The 18749-nt window shown below is 37.2% G+C and overlaps 1 protein-coding gene across 1 annotated transcript; it reads left to right on the top strand.

Moving 5' to 3' along the window:
• The first annotated feature begins 943 nt into the window (after positions 1–943).
• Positions 944–17727, top strand: LOC124613080 (polyubiquitin-C). The gene is made up of 7 exons (XM_047141665.1): positions 944–1094; positions 6770–6975; positions 7133–7360; positions 11245–11472; positions 14647–14874; positions 16910–17137; positions 17228–17727. Exons 2-7 carry the CDS (start codon positions 6786–6788, stop codon positions 17503–17505), a joined length of 1380 nt encoding a protein of 459 aa, XP_046997621.1. The 5' UTR covers positions 944–1094; positions 6770–6785; the 3' UTR covers positions 17506–17727.
• The last annotated feature ends 1022 nt before the right edge of the window (positions 17728–18749 follow it).

The raw sequence follows: 18749 nt of genomic DNA, 5'->3' as shown, positions 1-18749 counted from the left end.
ATATCTTGGCAAGTAGTTTTGGATATCTTACTAATGATTTTTGAGTTAACCTATTTAAATATCTTCTATCAGACACTTTGCACTTAAAATTTCTTGGAATCTATGAATACTACTCCAAGTTTATTGATTTTAGATTTATAGTATCTTAGACCAGGCACTTTAGACTTAATAATTTGTTGGAATCAATATCTATGAATTTGACTCCGAGTTTAGCACTGTTCCTTGTCACTGCCGTTTATTCTCTGTACATAGCTTTCACTCAAAGGTCTCATGCGTAGTAAGTTAAGCAGGCATAAACCATATCAGTTTTATACGTAATAAAATCAGTAGTTCACCAAATATAATTAGCAAGCTATCAAAAGTTGTTTTTGATGAGATATTAAAAACAACTTATTATGGGACAATTTTCGCACAAATTAGACTAATTGTGGGATAGAGATGTTGTTATGTGTTACTAAATTCAATAATGTGATAAACTAAAGATGAAATTTTAAAATCCCAATGCCGGCCATGGTTTGAATAAAAGATTAGTACAACTGAAGCGGATCTTTCTAAATTAATTTAAAACAACAGTCAGTCCGTTATGGTATAACAAGCTGCCAATCACTATAACGTGTCGGAATTGGAAGCAGTGGCAAGCATGTCAGTGGTGGAAAACGGCATACTATGCTCAGTACTTTAAAAGGTGTGTCAAAATAACGGTGTGGATTTCACTGGAGATTATGTTCTTTTTTTTTCTTTTTTTTCATATTTAGATTTTTCTGGAATATGGCTCACTCTGTTGACTGCAGGTGCATTTTGGAAAATATGTGCGTATACTGATTTATAAGCTGTCGTTTCGTTTCCTTAAATATATTTTTTATGCCAGCGCCATAAAGTAGAAACATATTTTAATGTCCAGAGCCAGCGATGACATAACAAAAGCAATAATGTGCGATCAATAAATGTACTGCACCAGAGATCTTCCTTCCAAGATTGCTGTAGTCACCATTAAAGCGACGTTGGGACTGTCATTGTCATACGACTTTGAGGTGTGGCGTAGCTGGTTGAAATTTTGACGGTAGTTCGCATTTGACAGTCGTTCTCTGTTTGTGGTAAGTAAACGGTGTAGTTGTTAGTGTTTTAATATGCTAGAATATAAAAGACGAAGAGTAGATGTAATAATTCCTGTGTGACGCAGTTCACTAGATTAAGAAATTCATTTTATTGCATCAGGTGAAGTTTGGCGGGATATGTTTCGTACATTTTGTTGTGGAAGTAAAACTTGTGGGTGGTTTAAAGGCGTTAAAAATATTGGCTTAGTAATGTGTAAGCCTAGAGACCAATGCCTTCAAAAATTGGATCCCATAGGAAGTTTACTACAAATTCGATGCGTCTCGGGGTTTCCTTGATCCATATGAATTGGTGACATGTCTACCGCTATTGCTTTACTTATCTGTTAACTTGCAAGCTTCGAATGTGAGGCGAAGTATATTCCTATTTAAGAACAGAAAACAGGAAACAACAATTTAGCAGTTGGTCTCATAATTTTTAAGCAAGTGTGCCTATTCACACATTTTACGTAAATTCTACACTTCACAGCGATAGTGTGGTTTCAGCTTAAGGTGTTGGACTTGCAAGTAGTTGTATAGGGCATTTGAGGAGTTTCTGAAGGTACATTTTTAAATCTTTGGTAATTAATATGAGAGGGTAAAATGGTATTCATTAATATGGTTCGGCCGTTATTATAGTTGTAGTTACAACATTGTAATTTATTTTTGCCAGTTGGGGTGTCTTTGTACCACTTTAATTTCAAATGGGTGCTGCTCCACCTAATTACATTAATTTGTAGTAGAAGTGAGTTTTCTTACCACTTAGATTTCTACAGGATATTTCAGTTGCCTTTGCAACTTCGTAAAGCTCTGTAAGCTTGTGGTTATTCTTTAATTGCTTGGGCATTGAAGAGTTTCTGATGACAATGATAGAAGTGGAACAATGCCAGGTTACTTAAAATATCTTGATATTTCCTAGTAAAACTGCAGTATTGAACTAAAACTATTTCTTATTACTGATAACACCGGACACAATCCAAATGTACTCAGAGGTTTTTTTTTTTTTCCCAGGGTGGGGGGGGGGGGGGGGTCGGGCGGGCTTTGGGTCTGTAGTTATACTGAACAAAAATGTAACTTTGTAGCCCAACTAGCATTAAAATTGAAAATTTACTCTAATAGGCACATTTTCTCTTATGTAGGTACTCTGTTACTGTAGATGTAAAATGTTGTCTGTTGCCATGTATAATTTAATTTTGGTCTAGTATTAAAAAAAATAGTGGTACAAAATTAACCCAGTTGACTGTAATGCGTTACAGCGTTCATGGAGGCTAGTTAATTTGAGTATAGGCCTAATGTTCAGCTACAGTAGTGAACAATGTAAATAATTAGAGAATTGTCCAAAACAGTCCAATTGGGTCTTTTGTGATTGTTAGTGTATGGTATGTTTTCTAAGTAGCTAAAGTATATCAGGTTTAGGCTACTGCTGCATTGTTTTGTGTTGCTGTTAATATTCTGCATTAATATTTGTGATGTGTGTGAAACTAAATGTATTTACAAAAAAAAAAAAAAAAAAAAAAAAAAAAAAAAAAAAAAAAAAAAAAGATGGAAACATCCGCTCTTTGTGCAGTTGGCACAAAATGGCATTACAGGCAGTGAAGGCAGTTACCAGTGCAAAGACAGATAAAAAAATTTGTTATATTTGTCACTGAGCCTGCATCGGACTTACTATGTATGATTTAGGATCGTGTAACTTTGAGTTTTACAAAGAGACTTTGTACTGCACAAATATTGTGGAGAAGATTATAGTCGGAACTATTGTCGGTGGCTTACAACTGGCTGAGAGATGAGTCATCCAACAATGACACAGTGACTTGTCATTGTAATAGGCATAGACTGTATAAGAATATTTTAGGAAAGGACAGGTTGTGGACTGTGGTATGGTTGAAAGAACCATCCTGGTATCTTCCTGCAGTGACTTAAGGAAAGAAAATATGAACTGGAATGTCTGGATAGAGCAAACTGAGGAATTGAGGTTACCTGTTGGTTTATAGATAAAATTTCAAATGTCATTTGTCCTTGACGAAACTACATGTGATGCTCTTTCATTCAGTGCCATAATTTGTTTAAAAAAATGTATTTTGTAGATTAGTCAGTGAAGGTGAAGGGACACAACTGCAAGCTTGTGTAGTAGTAGGTTGAGCTTCAAATGTGTGGAGCTGGTACAAAGATTTTTCATCAGCTTTGATGTTGAGAAAATGTAAGCTTACTTGCTTAGTAATATGGAAACTGTATCACATTAAATTTTGAGGGGCTGACTGGTATAATTATTTCAGGATCAAGAGAGATGCTTGTTTGAACCTTCCATTACTTAAAAGTTAAGTTGGATGCAGTCATGAGCGGAAGCTATTAAACCCCACTAAAAACTGACAGCAATATTGAGATTTCTTTGGTGCTGTAGGTGCTATGAAAACAAATACATGTTCATACAATGTTGTTGACTTTGCCAGTACTTTCTCTCTTCCTGCCTTAGAAATATATATTATTTCATAGAGGAGCATATACAATCTGGAGTGCTTGGACAAGCTTGTATTACTGAAAACCTAAGCTCTTTGGTCAGTTAGGCTGCATTTGCAACAGTATTTCTGGCTTCCATAATATTCTCATAACTTCACAATTATGAGCCATATGCTTCTAAACTTGTAAAATGCATTGCCAAAAATGCAGTATAATAAATTGAAGTGGACTCTTAAGGATCATGTTCTATTATCTTATTAATTGTATGATGTGATGACTTTGTCATGAAAGCATTTAGGTAACTCAGTTTTGGGTTGTGTTGGTGTTAGTCATCAAGCACAATAGGCATTGTAACCTTTTAAAATTGATCAGGATTTGGAGTTTCATGCAAACAGGTTTGTCCTGAAAGTTGTTCACTTGCCAACTTAAATCAATAACAAATTTCTATCAATGTCTTTCTTTAAACACTGCTACTAAAGTACGCAGAGGAGTTGGAAAATAACTTTCCCCTCCCTGTCGACTGTGGTCAGTTGAGTGTGAAAGGAAAAAAAGAGAATGAGACGTTAAAGATAAGATGTTTATTTTTCTGCATAATTTCAAAGTACAGTGACATTTGTCATATCACTTTATAAGCTTCAAAAAGCCTTCCAGGAAAAATCAGGGTGTTGCATACGGAAGAAGCATTGAACGGCTTGTTTGACGTCAGCATTCCTGCCAAAGTGCCTTCTGTCGAGTGTCTCTTTCAAAACAGGAAACAGGTGGAAGTCACTTGGTGCAAGATCCGGACTGTAGGGCACTTCCAACCAAGAGGTGCAGTATGGTTTTGCGTTGCCGTCACCATGTGTGGTCTTGCATTGTCATCCAATAGCAGAACACCAGATCAGAAGGCTAGGCCGCTTTTTCTGAATCACCTCTTTCAATTTTGACAGTGTGGCACAGTACCGCACAAACATTGATGGTTGCATCCTCCAGAAAGTCCAGCAGCAAAACTCCTTTGTCATCCCAGAAAACAGTGAGTAGCACTTTACCTGCAGACGGAGTGCTTTAGAACAGGTGATGGCTAATGTTTCCACTGTATGGACCTTTGATTCAGGTGTGTGATGGTGGAACCATGTTTCATCCCCCATCACAATCAGAAACAGAAGGTCATTGCCAGATTCAGGGTAACGCACGAGCTTTTCCAGGCTGAATGCCATGCATTGTTCCATGTGTGTCGGGGTCAGTTAGTGGTGCACCCATCGTGCTGACACCTTCCTGTATCAAAGAATGTCGTGGATGATCTTGTGAGCTTGCTCATGTCCGATTCCAAGTTCTGCCGCTACTCCATCGATGGTGATACACTGGTTTGCTTTAATCATGTCATCCAGCTTACTGACATTTGCATCTGTAGTGGCCGTGCACATCTGTCTAGGTCTCGGTATGTCCTGCACGTGCTGACGTCCATCACTGAATTGCTGACACCATCTCTCCACCATTTGCCTTGACATCACACCTGACCTCTAAACCTCAGCAAGGTGGTTATGAATTTCTGTGCCCATTCATAGTGGATAATGGCTCTCACTTCCACCTTTAACCACAACCCCAAAACGTACCTTCTCTCCATAGCTCTGGGAAAAGACTGAGTGGCTGGCCTCTGCTTTGCGCAGGTACTGGCAACATTGCCATCCGCTTGATCGCGGTCAACCTCTACCCACTGGTGTATCGGTATCTTGCAAATGCGCGTCACCTGCCGTGTGTGTGTGTGTGTGTGTGTGTGTGTGTGTGTGTGTGTGTGTGTGTGTGTTTCATCTTTTGCCCATATCACACAACTGTGCCCACAGTTGGCAGGGGAAACATATTTTCCAACTCCTCCTCATATAAATGTAATGTGGAGACAGTGGTTGAAACCATATAAACTATACAGGTCAGTACTTCCTTTTTGGGGAGTGCTCTCTCTCTCTCTCTCTCTCTCTCTCTCTCTCTCTCTCTCTCTCTCTCTCTCTCTCTCTCTCAAATGAATCAATTAAGGTGCCAAGAGTAAGAGTACAGATATCGAGTCATAAATAGAGCAAGTGGGTCTTCTTCACTTTAGTGTGTTGTACTCTATTGATACCTAAAGATTTCAATGACACTTTGTAACAAAACTCTTGATAAACTGTTCAGGATGTAATCTAAGACGTAATCTCCATGTCAACATTTGCTATTGTGAAAGTAATTTACTGCTGCGTGTGAGCTTGACAGTCAAATCGGCAAAGTTAAGGCATTATACTCCTATTAGGGAAGTTTCTTTATCCTGCCTTGTACTGGTTCCTTAATGATGGAAGTCTATGTGGAATGTAGAACACAGAACAGGATAACATTGCTATTGATGTAAGGGGAAGGGCTATAAATCATCAGTCACCAGTAGGTGTGTTGGAATAATTGTTTTTAAATCTAATTGAAAATAAGAGGACACGTGGTCAGAAACAAAAATAGTTACGTTGAAAAAGAAATTTAAATAATACTGTTATAAGTATTTCTAACTTTATTTAATATATAAACTCCATCAAAAGTGAGAGCTCATCTGTATTTGTATGGTCTTTCCAACAGAATACAAGAAAGTCTTTTTCATGAGTGTTGTCTTTTCTGAAGTACACAATGCATGACTAAGGGCTCCCTCCCTCCACAGAGATTGGAATTTCTTCTCTGTAAGAAAGGTGCTTGAGAGATCAACTACTGATCCATTTCACTATTGATGTTTTCCAAAATTTTTGAGAAAGTTGTGCATTCTAGAATTGTATCTGTCATAGCAACAGGTTATATTAAGGTACCCTTGTAAATGGTCAGAATGTAGCCATGGTTATATTCATGTAAGACGACTTGTTCCACATAATTGCAATCACACAAATAATCCATGGAAAATGATACTAACAAATGTCTACATGTGCTGGAAAGTTTATGCCAGATTTTTACCACTCCCCCCCCCCCCCCCCCCCCCCCCCTTTTGCTTTGATGTCAGCAATACCACAGTGCAGTCTCGTGTCTTGAATGAATGAGTGGCACTAAAATTTGTCATCGAAGAGGTATAGCATATGGGTTTTGAGGTCATAATATTGGTAGAAAACTTTTGCTAACATGAATATTTCAGGAATTTGTGTAATGTTTAGTGCATTTTCTATTTATTTTGAAAAGAAAGTGCTATTAAAATGGCAGTCTGATAATGAAATGTAATCATACCTGTAGTGTTTAATCTATTTTATTTTCAGATCCCACAAAGCAGATATGCAGATCTTTGTAAAGACATTAACAGGGAAGACAATAACACTTGAAGTTGAACCTTCAGATACAATAGAAAATGTTAAAGCAAAGATTCAAGACAAAGAAGGAATTCCACCTGATCAGCAACGTTTGATATTTGCTGGTAAACAGCTGGAAGATGGCCGCACTTTGTCAGATTACAACATACAAAAAGGTAATGTGCATGTTCATGTCCATTTGACATTGTTGCCACAAAATAGACATGTCTCCTATTTGTTGCATTTTGCAGCTTTTCTGATTTTAGTATACTACAATCCAGTTGACTGTTTTTCTGTTCAAACAGTCCTACAATATTTCCATTTTGTTTCTAGAATCAACACTTCACTTGGTTCTCCGTCTCAGGGGTGGGATGCAAATATTTGTCAAAACTTTGACTGGCAAAACAATAACATTGGAAGTTGAGCCTTCAGACACAATAGAAAATGTGAAGGCAAAAATTCAGGATAAAGAAGGCATTCCACCAGACCAGCAGAGGCTAATTTTTGCAGGAAAACAGTTGGAAGATGGACGAACACTGTCAGATTACAATATTCAAAAAGGTAAGTTTATATTCAAAAGTACGTGGTGAATACTCATAGTACATACTTTTTGTGCATGATCTCATAACTAGTCTGAAAAAGTATAAAATGTCATTATGGAAGCCAAATAGCACACATTTTGTCAGGTACTATTAAGATTCATCAAGTGCAAAGCTGCATGAAAACTAATAATGCTACTAACAATGGAGGAAACAAGAAATTTCTCCCAAAAATTGACTTAAAATCAATTGAAGTAGGAAGTGCTGCTACCAAACCTGCCAAGTTCATCAGAGTACATTTTAAGAGATCTTTGTAGATCAACCAATAGGATGCTTACTTGCTTTTGTCCTGAAGTTGACGTGGGCCATTAAAATTACATATTACAATAGTGCAACATTATGTCCAGATGAATTGCAACCACATGTACAAAACTACCGACCATTGTTGCTTGGTAATAAATTTCCAGGGCACGTTTCCATGAGGCCATAAAATTGGTGAATGTAAGCTAGTAAGAGTGCAGCTAGCAAGGAATGAAATGAGAAGAAATTGGGCTTCATGGATATATTTTTTAAGTTTGCAGAATGCTTATTGCTGCTGGATAAATAGGTTTTCCAGAATTTTACCAGAATGTTGAAATAAGATTTCAAATGCCTCTTAAGTGATTGTCCAAGAATTGCAAATGAATGTATACCAATTGAAACTAGTGATTACATTTTGGTTTTGTCACTGGTGATCCTTACAGAAGTTTAATACATATCTTTAAAGTTCACTATTCATCAACAAGCCTCTTGGTACTAGAAGTATGTAATCCATTCGTGGGAAATATTTTAATTTAGGTTTGAAATTATAGTTTTCATTTAAATTTTGTTGACTGGCACACTATTTAGCAATGAATTCCTGCTTCAGACATGTCCCAATATTATGAAGTACCTGGTATGAAATTTAAACTTCTTGGATGAAGAGCCACTTGCATGTAAACTCCTCCTATGCACTTTTCTTGCTTCGTATTTGGAATACATTCTAAGCTTTAGGAATTTTTAGGGTACGTAATTTTGCCAGTTGTCCTTTCAGATAGTGATCTTTTTATGCATTACTACTGTCTTGTAGATCTGGTCATGAATGAATCAAATTTATGAAATAGTTTTCTCATTTGTCCCCTTCCTTCTTGCTCTCCACATTAGCAACAAAAATCTAAACTAAGTGGTTATTTTACATGCAAAAATTTTTGAATAAGTGAATGTCATGTATTGCAACCCACTGTAAAAGTGATATAGTATTGTGTACCCCTTAAAGCAATATATAAAAAATTGTATATTTGATCTTTTGATTCATCTTGCACCTTTTAGGCTTAATCAAGAAAAGAGCACTTAATAGTTTTTAGATGACACACATATCACCAATGCAATTGCAAATAGTGTAAATGCAGTTAAAGGAAATTACAGGTAGGAATATCAGCAATGTAGGAAAAGAATCACTTTTAATACTAGAAGGTATGTCATGTATAAAGTTGCATTCTGGCCCAAGATGCTGGAGTTGGTCATGTGTGCATGAGGTGTGCTTGCTTGTGGTTTCTCTGCTGGTGAAGACTGACCAAAAGCGTTATGTAATTGTTTTAATTGTTCCTGTCTGCAACTAAAGTGTCTTCTTTACAGTAAGTAGCAATGTCTCCTTCATACATTGATATTTCTACCTGGATTTTCCATTGTTGGCTGTAAGATTAAGGAAGATAAAAAATTACCAGGTGGATGTTGATTATGCCGTTATCTATATTCTAATATTATCACATACAGGCCATTAAGTAATCTTCGTAAACTATATGTAGGTAAATAATTCAGTGATAGGGCACATTAAAGGTGATACTATTCTCCTTAGAATTATCACTGGGAAGAAAAAAGCCTATGTAATATTCATGCCCCCTCTTTTTGTTAATTATAATGGTGCTGACATGAGACATCAATAATAAACCTGTACTGTAAATGAATCTGAGCGGTACGGTCACCTGATTGTAAAAGAATGTGATTTTAAAGAAAATGGAAATGATGCTAAAATTGAATATATTGTCTAGATACAAAAAGTAAATAAAGTTTCAGTGATGCTGCAGAGGTTTTTGAGTAATTGGAAATACAATGTATTGTTATCAAGTAGACTGTTGCAAAGGAGCTTTCTTGATGGTAAGATTTGACTAAGCATTTGCAGTTGCAAGTGTGATTGTAAATAAGAATTTGGTAACTAACCATTATTGGTAGACAGAAAACTATGTTTAGGTGGTTAAGATTTAAAACCTTTAACGTGGTGTCAGTGAAGTGTGTGCAGTTGCAAATATGGACATTATTTGTTGTATAATAGAACGATGACACTGAAAATTTGGGCAGGACTAGGATTTGTCACAAGCTGTGGCCTTTGGCTGTCAGTACATGCTTAATGGCTAGGCTCAAACTTCAATGCATTGTCACCAAAGTGTTTACAACCTGCACTTGTACATTCTTTATGTATGTTCTGTACAGGGGAGACATTTGAGTCACTACTTCTGGACAAATAAAGTAAAAGGTTATTACAAATGACTGAAGCGATTTCACAGCTCTACAATAACTTTATTATTTGAGATATTTTCACAATTCTTTGCACACACATACAAAAACTCAGTTTTTTTAGGCATTCACAAATGTTCGATATGTGCCCCTTTAGTGATTCGGCAGACATCAAGCCGTTAATCAAGTTCCTTCCACACTCGACGCAGCATGTCCCCATCAATGAGTTCGAAAGCATCGTTGATGCGAGCTCGCAGTTCTGGCATGTTTCTTGGTAGAGGAGTTTTAAACACTGAATCTTTCACATAACCCCACAGAAAGAAATCGCATGGGGTTAAGTCGGGAGAGTGTGGAGGCCATAATATAAATTGCTGATCATGATCTCCACCACGACCAATCCATCGGTTTTCCAATCTCCTGTTTAAGAAATGCCGAACATCATGATGGAAGTGCGGTGGAGCACCATCCTGTTGAAAGATGAAGTCGGCGCTGTCGGTCTCCAGTTGTGGCATGAGCCAATTTTCCGCGGGCTACACGTGAAACTTGCCCGCACGCGTTCAACCGTTTCTTCGCTCACTGCAGGCCGACCCGTTGATTCCCACTTACAGAGGCATCCAGAAGCTTTAAACTGTGCATACCATCGCCGAATGGAGTTAGCAGTTGGTGGATATTTGTTAAACTTCGTCCTGAAGTGTCGTTGCACTGTTATGACTGACTGATGTGAGTGCATTTCGAGCACGACATACGCTTTCTCGGCTCCTGTCGCCATTTTGTCTCACTGTGCTCTAGAGCGCTCTGGCGGCAGAAACCTGGAGTGCGGCTTCAGCCGAACAAAACTTTGAGTTTTTCTACGTATCTGTAGTGTGTTGTGACCATATGTCAATGAATGGAGCTACAGTGAATTTATGAAATCGCTTCAATCATTTGTAATAGCCCTGTATTGCAGTGCATGCACGTCTGAAGTAATGGGCACTGCAGTGACTACAGCTTTTGTGATACGTGTGAAATGTTTTTTCAGCTGTAGTGGTCACCTTGCCAGTTTTGAGCACGTGTGCACTGCAATATGCTGATTGTACATAACACTTAAATTGCTTAGAATGATGTGCAACCAGACAACTATTTAGTGTTCTTAACTGTGCTGGTCATTCCCTGTCATTATATTAAATCAAGGAAAATCAAAATATTGATATACAGTAGTGTTGGCACAAATATGAATCTTTTTGAAAGTGAGCATGGTTATTTCAAATGTAGCAAGAAATTGTTACCTGTGGTTCAAAGGGAAAAAGGGTAATGTACCTGAAGGTTGATATTGTTTCTGGCTTCTCAACCCATTGCTGTTCTTCAAAATTTTAACTGATGAATGTCTTTCTACTTCAGAATCTACATTGCATCTAGTGTTACGTCTTAGAGGAGGCATGCAGATTTTTGTAAAAACTCTAACTGGGAAAACAATAACATTGGAAGTTGAACCATCAGACACAATTGAAAACGTAAAAGCAAAAATCCAAGACAAAGAAGGGATTCCACCAGACCAACAGAGATTGATCTTTGCTGGGAAACAGCTTGAAGATGGAAGAACTCTCTCAGATTACAACATACAAAAAGGTGAGGGCAGGGCTGCAGAAATAACAGGAAGTTTTGATTTCCTGAGTAATGTTTTGTTTTGGTAATGATAGCTTGTGATCATGACTTGTGTTGTGTGTGGGATTTAGTAGTTGCAGCAAATAGTGTGTTAAGTATTCTTCTGCACTGTAATCTAAAACAAAAATTTGTTGGAAAAAGTTGTCTAGGTATTAAAGAACAGTGAATCAAAAATTTGCTAAAGTGAAGTTGTTATACTCTTCATTAATTGGTTTGTAATAATGCAATACAATAAACTGAACAGGTGTCTCACTAGGAGAATTAAAATTGTAACTGATGTTGTGCAGAATTTGTCCATTACTAGAAAAGCGTCTAATACTAAGGTGTTAGTCTGTAGAGCTATATTAAAGTTTGAAGGTAGAAGCCAGATGCAGGAAGTCAAGAAATTTTATTAACTATGTTGTGAAGGTTTTTAGAGTATGTAAAAGTATAATTTAATGTGCATTGTGTTCTCATACAGATTGTTGAAAAGAATCTTTCTTGTTCTTGTTGTTGAAAGATTTCACTGAGCATGTGCAGTGAAAATGAAAGGTCATTGTTAATAAATAAAAATGATTTATGTAACTATACACGATTCAGAAAGAAAGAACAATTTTTAAATTGTTCGTTACACACACACACACACACACACACACACACACACACACACACACACACACACACACACACACACACAGAGTAAGAGGTAAAAAAATTGCATGTGTTACAGCATAAAGGATTAAGTTTTGACACAGCTGGACTGTTCGTAGCAACATAGTAACCACAAGAGGAAATATTTTTGTTTGAATTTGTGCAAAGTCGGTCCAGTGTTAAAGTGCATTCTACTGTTGATTCAGCAAGAAGCTGCTTTTGCACAACCAGATTTATAACTGGCTTGCAGAATTCATGTAAGTTGGCTGCATGTGAAAAGGAAAGAGCACTGCTCAGCCATACATGTCTGTCAATGTGGGGGGTGGGGGGGGGGGGTGTTATTAAAGATGCATTCACATGGATCCATTGGGAATCTCCAATACAAGCAGATGAACTTAAAATTCCTCAAACAATGCTGTGGCATGTCCTGAAACAGATGCCTGCATATGAAGCAGTAAGTTACTGCAGCAATTGATTCCCACTGACCATACCAGTAGACAGTAGGTACAAATTTTCGTTTCAGTTCTCCAGGTGTGGCAGAACACTTTTCAGAAAACTCATCTTTTCAGTCAAATCTAAATTCCATTGGTTGGGTAAAGTAAACCATCGTAATGTAAGATTTGTGAGGGGTCATAAAATCCTGATCTCGGAAACAGAATGTTCACAAAGTTTGTTTACCTTTCCTTCCTTGTGGAGGAAATGGACACGGATGCCGTACCTTGACATGTTGCAGAATGTTTTTAAACTTCATGACAATCCCAGTGATTAAATTTCTGTGCATGGTGGCACACAGGCTCACTTCCACATTCAGGTATGGCATTCTTACCAGTGCCCCGGAACACTGGATTGGAAGAGGTGTAAAAGGTCATGTTCATTGCTTTTGGCCTTCCAGATAACCAGATGTGATGCCCTGTGATTATTTTCTGAGGGAGTACATAAAATAAATCTTGCTTACCTCTGGCAGCTACTCTTAAAGAGCTGAGAAATCGAACTGTTGATGTTTATTTAATAAATGTGGACCTATTGATTTTTCATGCGAGATCAGACTAATCAGACATCTCGTGAGCAAGGCATGATATAGTGACAGTGTGAACATAAAACACTGAACCTTCCTCTGTCCATTGAGAGCACTGTATTTATATCTTGCATATTCTCTGTGACAGCCAATTGAAATATGGTCTGGGAAGTCTAGAACAGGGCCAGTGGCATACTACGGTGTTTCGTGCAAGAATGTTGTCAGCACTTGCTGTGAGGTATGATGGAACAAAAGTAAGGGGTCAGCTGTTTATCTTAAACACCCAATGAGGTAAATGAAGATCATAAATTTGATTGTTCCATAAGGAGATTTTCATTCTGCAGCGGAGCGTGTGCTGATATGAAACTTCCTGGCAGATTGAGACTGGTAGAGCACTTGCCCGTGAAAGGCAAAGGTCCTGAGTTTGTCTGTCTGGCACAGTTTTAATCTGCTAGGAAGTTTGATTGTTCAGTGTTTGTCACAGCTGTTTAAACTGTGTTGGTATCTGCAAACAAGGGACAGGGTCTCAGCCCACAATATATTTGAAAATAAAAAACAGTGAAATACTTCTCTGCTCTTTGTTGCCATGCAATCGATCTGTGTGACCACACTAAGTGGATCAATCTTCAATAATTAAATCAAGGGAGGAGGTATGTGGATCAATCTTTATTAATATATTAAACATGTGACCCATGAGTAAACAATGATCCACCTGCCTTCTTCCATGACTTAGGAAAAAAAAAACATTGATCCACTTACTCAGTGTGCTTGTGCAGATCAATTGTGTATTCACTTAATCATTGCACTTGATAAATTTTTGTGCCTCTGCAATTAATCAGTGAGATGCACACTAACATCAGTCCACTTTATAACACCAGCTGCCATAATCACAAAATATTTCTCTCGGAACTCACTACCAGACTAGAAAACAGCAAACAAGACGATGGTTTCAATTTTGGCACAAGAAATAAATTGGCTACTTAAAACTGACATGTTGACGGCCTCTGAGGAATAGGTAATCACAGCTGTGACTGCCACTGGCCCTGCTCTAGACTTCAACCATCTGTTCTTTTTGAATCACCCTGTACTATGGATGGGCAGGAAGCTGCATTTGCAGAGTGAAGATTCAAAACCTTTTATGCTGATTGCACACAATTACATTTAAGTTGAATGGAATGTGATGGTGTCCAAAGAGGAAACTATTAGTTATATTCTTAACTGTGATTGTCATTTTGACATTTCATTAAATTAATGAAAATGAAATAAAAATATTGATAGTGCTGGCACAAATATGAATCTTCCTAAAAGCAATCATGGTTATTTAAAATCTAAAAAGAAATTAAGGTTCCCAGTGGTAAAAGCTGCATTGGCTACTGTTGAGGTAAAGTTCTTCAAAGGGGAAAAGGGCAATGTGCCTGAATGTTATGTTGTTTCTGGCTTCTTAACCCATTGCAGTTCTTCAAAATTTTAACTAGTGAATCACTTGATTTCAGAATCTACATTGCATTTAGTGTTGCGTCTTAGAGGAGGCATGCAGATTTTTGTAAAAACTCTGACTGGGAAAACAATAACATTGGAAGTGGAGCCATCAGACACAATTGAAAATGTAAAAGCAAAAATTCAAGACAAGGAAGGGATTCCACCAGACCAACAGAGATTGATCTTTGCTGGGAAACAGCTTGAAGATGGAAGAACTCTCTCAGATTACAACATACAAAAAGGTGAGGGCGGAGCTGCAGAAATAAGTTTTAATTGTGTGTTTCTTTTGGTAATGATGGCTTGTGGCAGTGACTCATTCTTTGTTGAATGCACAGCATGTATTAGCTGCAGCAGATGGTATGTGTTGAATGTTCTTCTGCTGTGTATCTAATCTAAAACAAAAAATTATTGGATTGAGTTTGCTTAGTATTAAATATCAGTGAGTCAAGAAGCCTTGAAATAAAATTATTATACTGTTTATTAATTGGTTTGTAATAATGAAATATAGGAAACTGAATAGGTGTCTCAGTGGGCTAATTGTAATTGAAGTAGCACAGTTTGTCGTTCTAATAAGACCACCAAGAGAATTGATCTGTGAATCAAAGCGAAGTTAAAATAGTAGTGACATTTTTGTTTATTGGAGATTATGGGGGATAAACTGACAGTGTGCCTAAATGAGTACTTCCTCGCTCCTCATTAGTTTTCCCGATCCCAGGTATGAATTTGTAACTGTCAGATCTCTGCTCACTCGGAAATGGGCTATTGCCCCATCAGATAAACCCCGTGCAATCAAGCTAGCTACTGCAGTGTTGATATCTTCTTTCCACTTCTCCCAGAATGAATCCAGTCCTACGTCATCTCCACATCAGTAGTACCAGGTTAACCCATAGTTGGGTGTACTGAACCAACTCTACATTATGGTTATGGAACCTTACAGACAGCTCGTATCTTGGTGGAATGCTCCCTCCTTTTGGCCCTCAAACATTGTTGGACGATTCACGGATGGTTTACGTGGTTGTCAGTGTTCTCTGTAAAACTGGTTTTTATTTGCAATAATGTTTTATCTCAGGAGCAGGAGTAAGGTGGTTGGGGATGGGGCACCTGTCATTGTTGTAGGGGCTCCCCAACCTTATCACTTTCACTAGGCTACTCTCTCATCCCTTTTTTATTCTGTTTTAATTGCTTTTAGATTCAGTTTGTGTCCTTTCTGCCACACCCAGTTTTCTGTCCTAGATGTTGCATTCTGTTGAATAGTGTGCACTCAGATATATTTACAATATTAAATATTCCTGATATTAATATTGTGCTACACCAGGGTATTTGAACCCACACCTTTCTCTGTGCACACACATCAGATTGATAAATGTAAAACTATTTAATGGGTGAACTCAACTTCAACCTGTTGCTATTCACTATTGGCATAATAGATAATGGAAGGGCAGCACTAGTGACAGATCACAAGTCAGGAAGCACATGAGCTCAGCCAGTCTTAGAGTATGACCTACAAAAGGCAAGAGGTAGACTTTGGGTCAGTATGAAATCTATAATTTTGGTATAGTAAAATGGGTAATTAGACTGTCAAATAGCAATGTAAGTGTATTATGACTTACCAACCAATAGCATTATTGTGCTAAATATACTGATAAGGGTCACTTTGGGGATATGGTGTTGGTTTCATAATAGTATGAGCATGGTGAGACTATTTAATCACTGTAGTGTTAATTAGTAGGTGCAATAAAACAAATAAGATGATTAGACTAGCAAGTGTTTTCATAGTACGTAAATATTTCAAAAGAAGTCCCCAGGCAGTGCACAACCCAATGTTGCCAGTTGTTAGGAGAAAAAGTTTGAATGTGGGGTGGTATTGACATCTGATGTTGAAAAAATTCTCTGTAGGGAGCAGCCATACCACTATACTTCACTTCTTTCAATACCTTACAGAAATATTTGTGACAGTCTTCAAATGACACTGTGTGATGTGCAGAGAATTGTGTGTAAAGACAACTAAGTGTTAAAACAGATTTGAGTGGAACTTAGATATTACGAAAAGAGCATTCACAAAGCACTTTCTTTTTCTAGTTTGCCAATAATAACCTAAGGTTTCAGTCTGCGCCCAATGTTTACAAAATTTTTGAAGACTTTGACTGCATACACGGAGCATCCATTTTTAATTTTACCAAAAAATTCAATTTTTCTCATTTAATAAACCTTATGAAAGGTTACTGCTGTACATTGATTTGTGTGGGGTTAATACAATCTGCATATTTTTCACTTCAGAATCAACTTTACATCTGGTGTTGCGTCTGCGTGGTGGTATGCAAATTTTTGTAAAAACTCTTACTGGCAAAACAATAACTCTAGAAGTGGAGCCATCAGATACCATTGAAAATGTAAAGGCAAAAATTCAGGATAAAGAAGGGATCCCGCCAGATCAGCAAAGACTCATCTTCGCAGGGAAACAACTAGAAGATGGTCGTACCCTCTCAGATTACAACATCCAGAAAGGTGAGTAAAGAACCGTTTGTCATCCAGTGACCTCATTATACATGGCTGTTGGATATGTGACTTTTTACACCCTGGTAAATTATTTTCCAGAATCAACATTGCACTTGGTGCTCAGATTGCGTGGTGGTATGCAAATTTTTGTCAAGACATTAACAGGTAAGACAATAACATTGGAAGTGGAGCCATCAGATACTATTGAAAACGTGAAGGCCAAGATCCAAGACAAAGAAGGTATTCCACCAGACCAACAGAGGCTTATTTTTGCTGGTAAACAATTAGAAGATGGGCGTACTTTATCTGATTACAATATTCAGAAAGAGTCCACTCTACATTTGGTTCTGAGGCTTCGCGGTGGTTGCAGTGTCTGAATTTTATGGGCTTCAGATATGAGTGACATTTTTGTTCCGCTGTGAAATGTATAAAATGAGCATAATGAGTATTTTGTGAAAATTACTAGTCACTGTGATAGTTATTAGTTATTTAAGTTTGACATAATATAAAGCTTTGAATTGAAGTCTAGTCTGTGAAAAAACTCAATTGTTAGCTGTAAAAGTGTTAATTGTTCTGAATAAATGGTATATAAGTTTTAAGTGAGTGTTTTTGAAAATTGAAACACTGCTCTTTCCTTTGATGAAGACTTTCCATTATTTCTCGTAGTGTGTAAAGACAAATGTTTAATTTCTGAAACTGACTGCATGTTAGCCTCGCTGCAAATTGAATTTGGTGATGCAAAATTGTGTGGGGTCATTAATCAGTTTAGTGTAATTCTATTGTGATAGAGGCTATGTAGAACATAGAGAACTTTGAAGAGCATAGCACTCAACTTCAAAATAATTTTCTGTTAACATGACATAGGGCTACGAAGCCAAAAGACTGGCTTCTACCACAGCCTTAGACCATAAAATACATTCATGTCACTTAGTTCATTATTATTGTAATTACTGGCATAAAATTCAATCCAGAAATTATTGCAAACTAAAGCAGACTATTAATTTTTAAAACGTTTACTGAATTTTTGGCGAGACACTCATCATTTCTTATTCACTTGACATGTCACTAAAGTCTTCAACAATATTTAAAACATGTTCATGGACTATGCTCAGAAAATGAGGCAGAACAATGTAGAACATAACAAGTGATCCAAATAAAATGGAGCCTCAAGAAAATAGCTTTGACAAAAAAAGTGATACGGCAATAACTAGCCACAAAATTCAGTTATTTCCTCAGTGACATTGATCCCAGTAATAAACACAGATGCATTAGATGTACGTATACAGACTGCATGTTTCACCAACAATGTTAAATGAAAACTCTTACGTGGATTACGCAAGTCATCAGGTCACTACACAGTAATAATTCTTTTGGTTATGTTGCTTAGAATATCAATTTTGGGCTGGTTTTGTAGTATTCCCTTCAGATGTAATTTTAATCATTGGTCAAGGCATATTTCCTGGTTGACGTAAGTATGCTGTGCTAACAGATACATATAAAACTGGAGAGAAGCAAACCACCTCATATTACACATTTCACTCTTTCCAGTTACTGGGAAAATGGGCTGTGACACTAATAAATAAAAAAAATTGACTAATAGATCTTCCTTTATTAAATTTAT

This window comes from Schistocerca americana, chromosome 4 (assembly GCF_021461395.2).
Source record: "Schistocerca americana isolate TAMUIC-IGC-003095 chromosome 4, iqSchAmer2.1, whole genome shotgun sequence".
Lineage (NCBI taxonomy): Eukaryota > Metazoa > Arthropoda > Insecta > Orthoptera > Acrididae > Schistocerca > Schistocerca americana.
The sequence above is the reverse complement of the archived record's forward strand: the minus strand, read 5'-3'. Positions and strand labels throughout refer to the sequence as shown.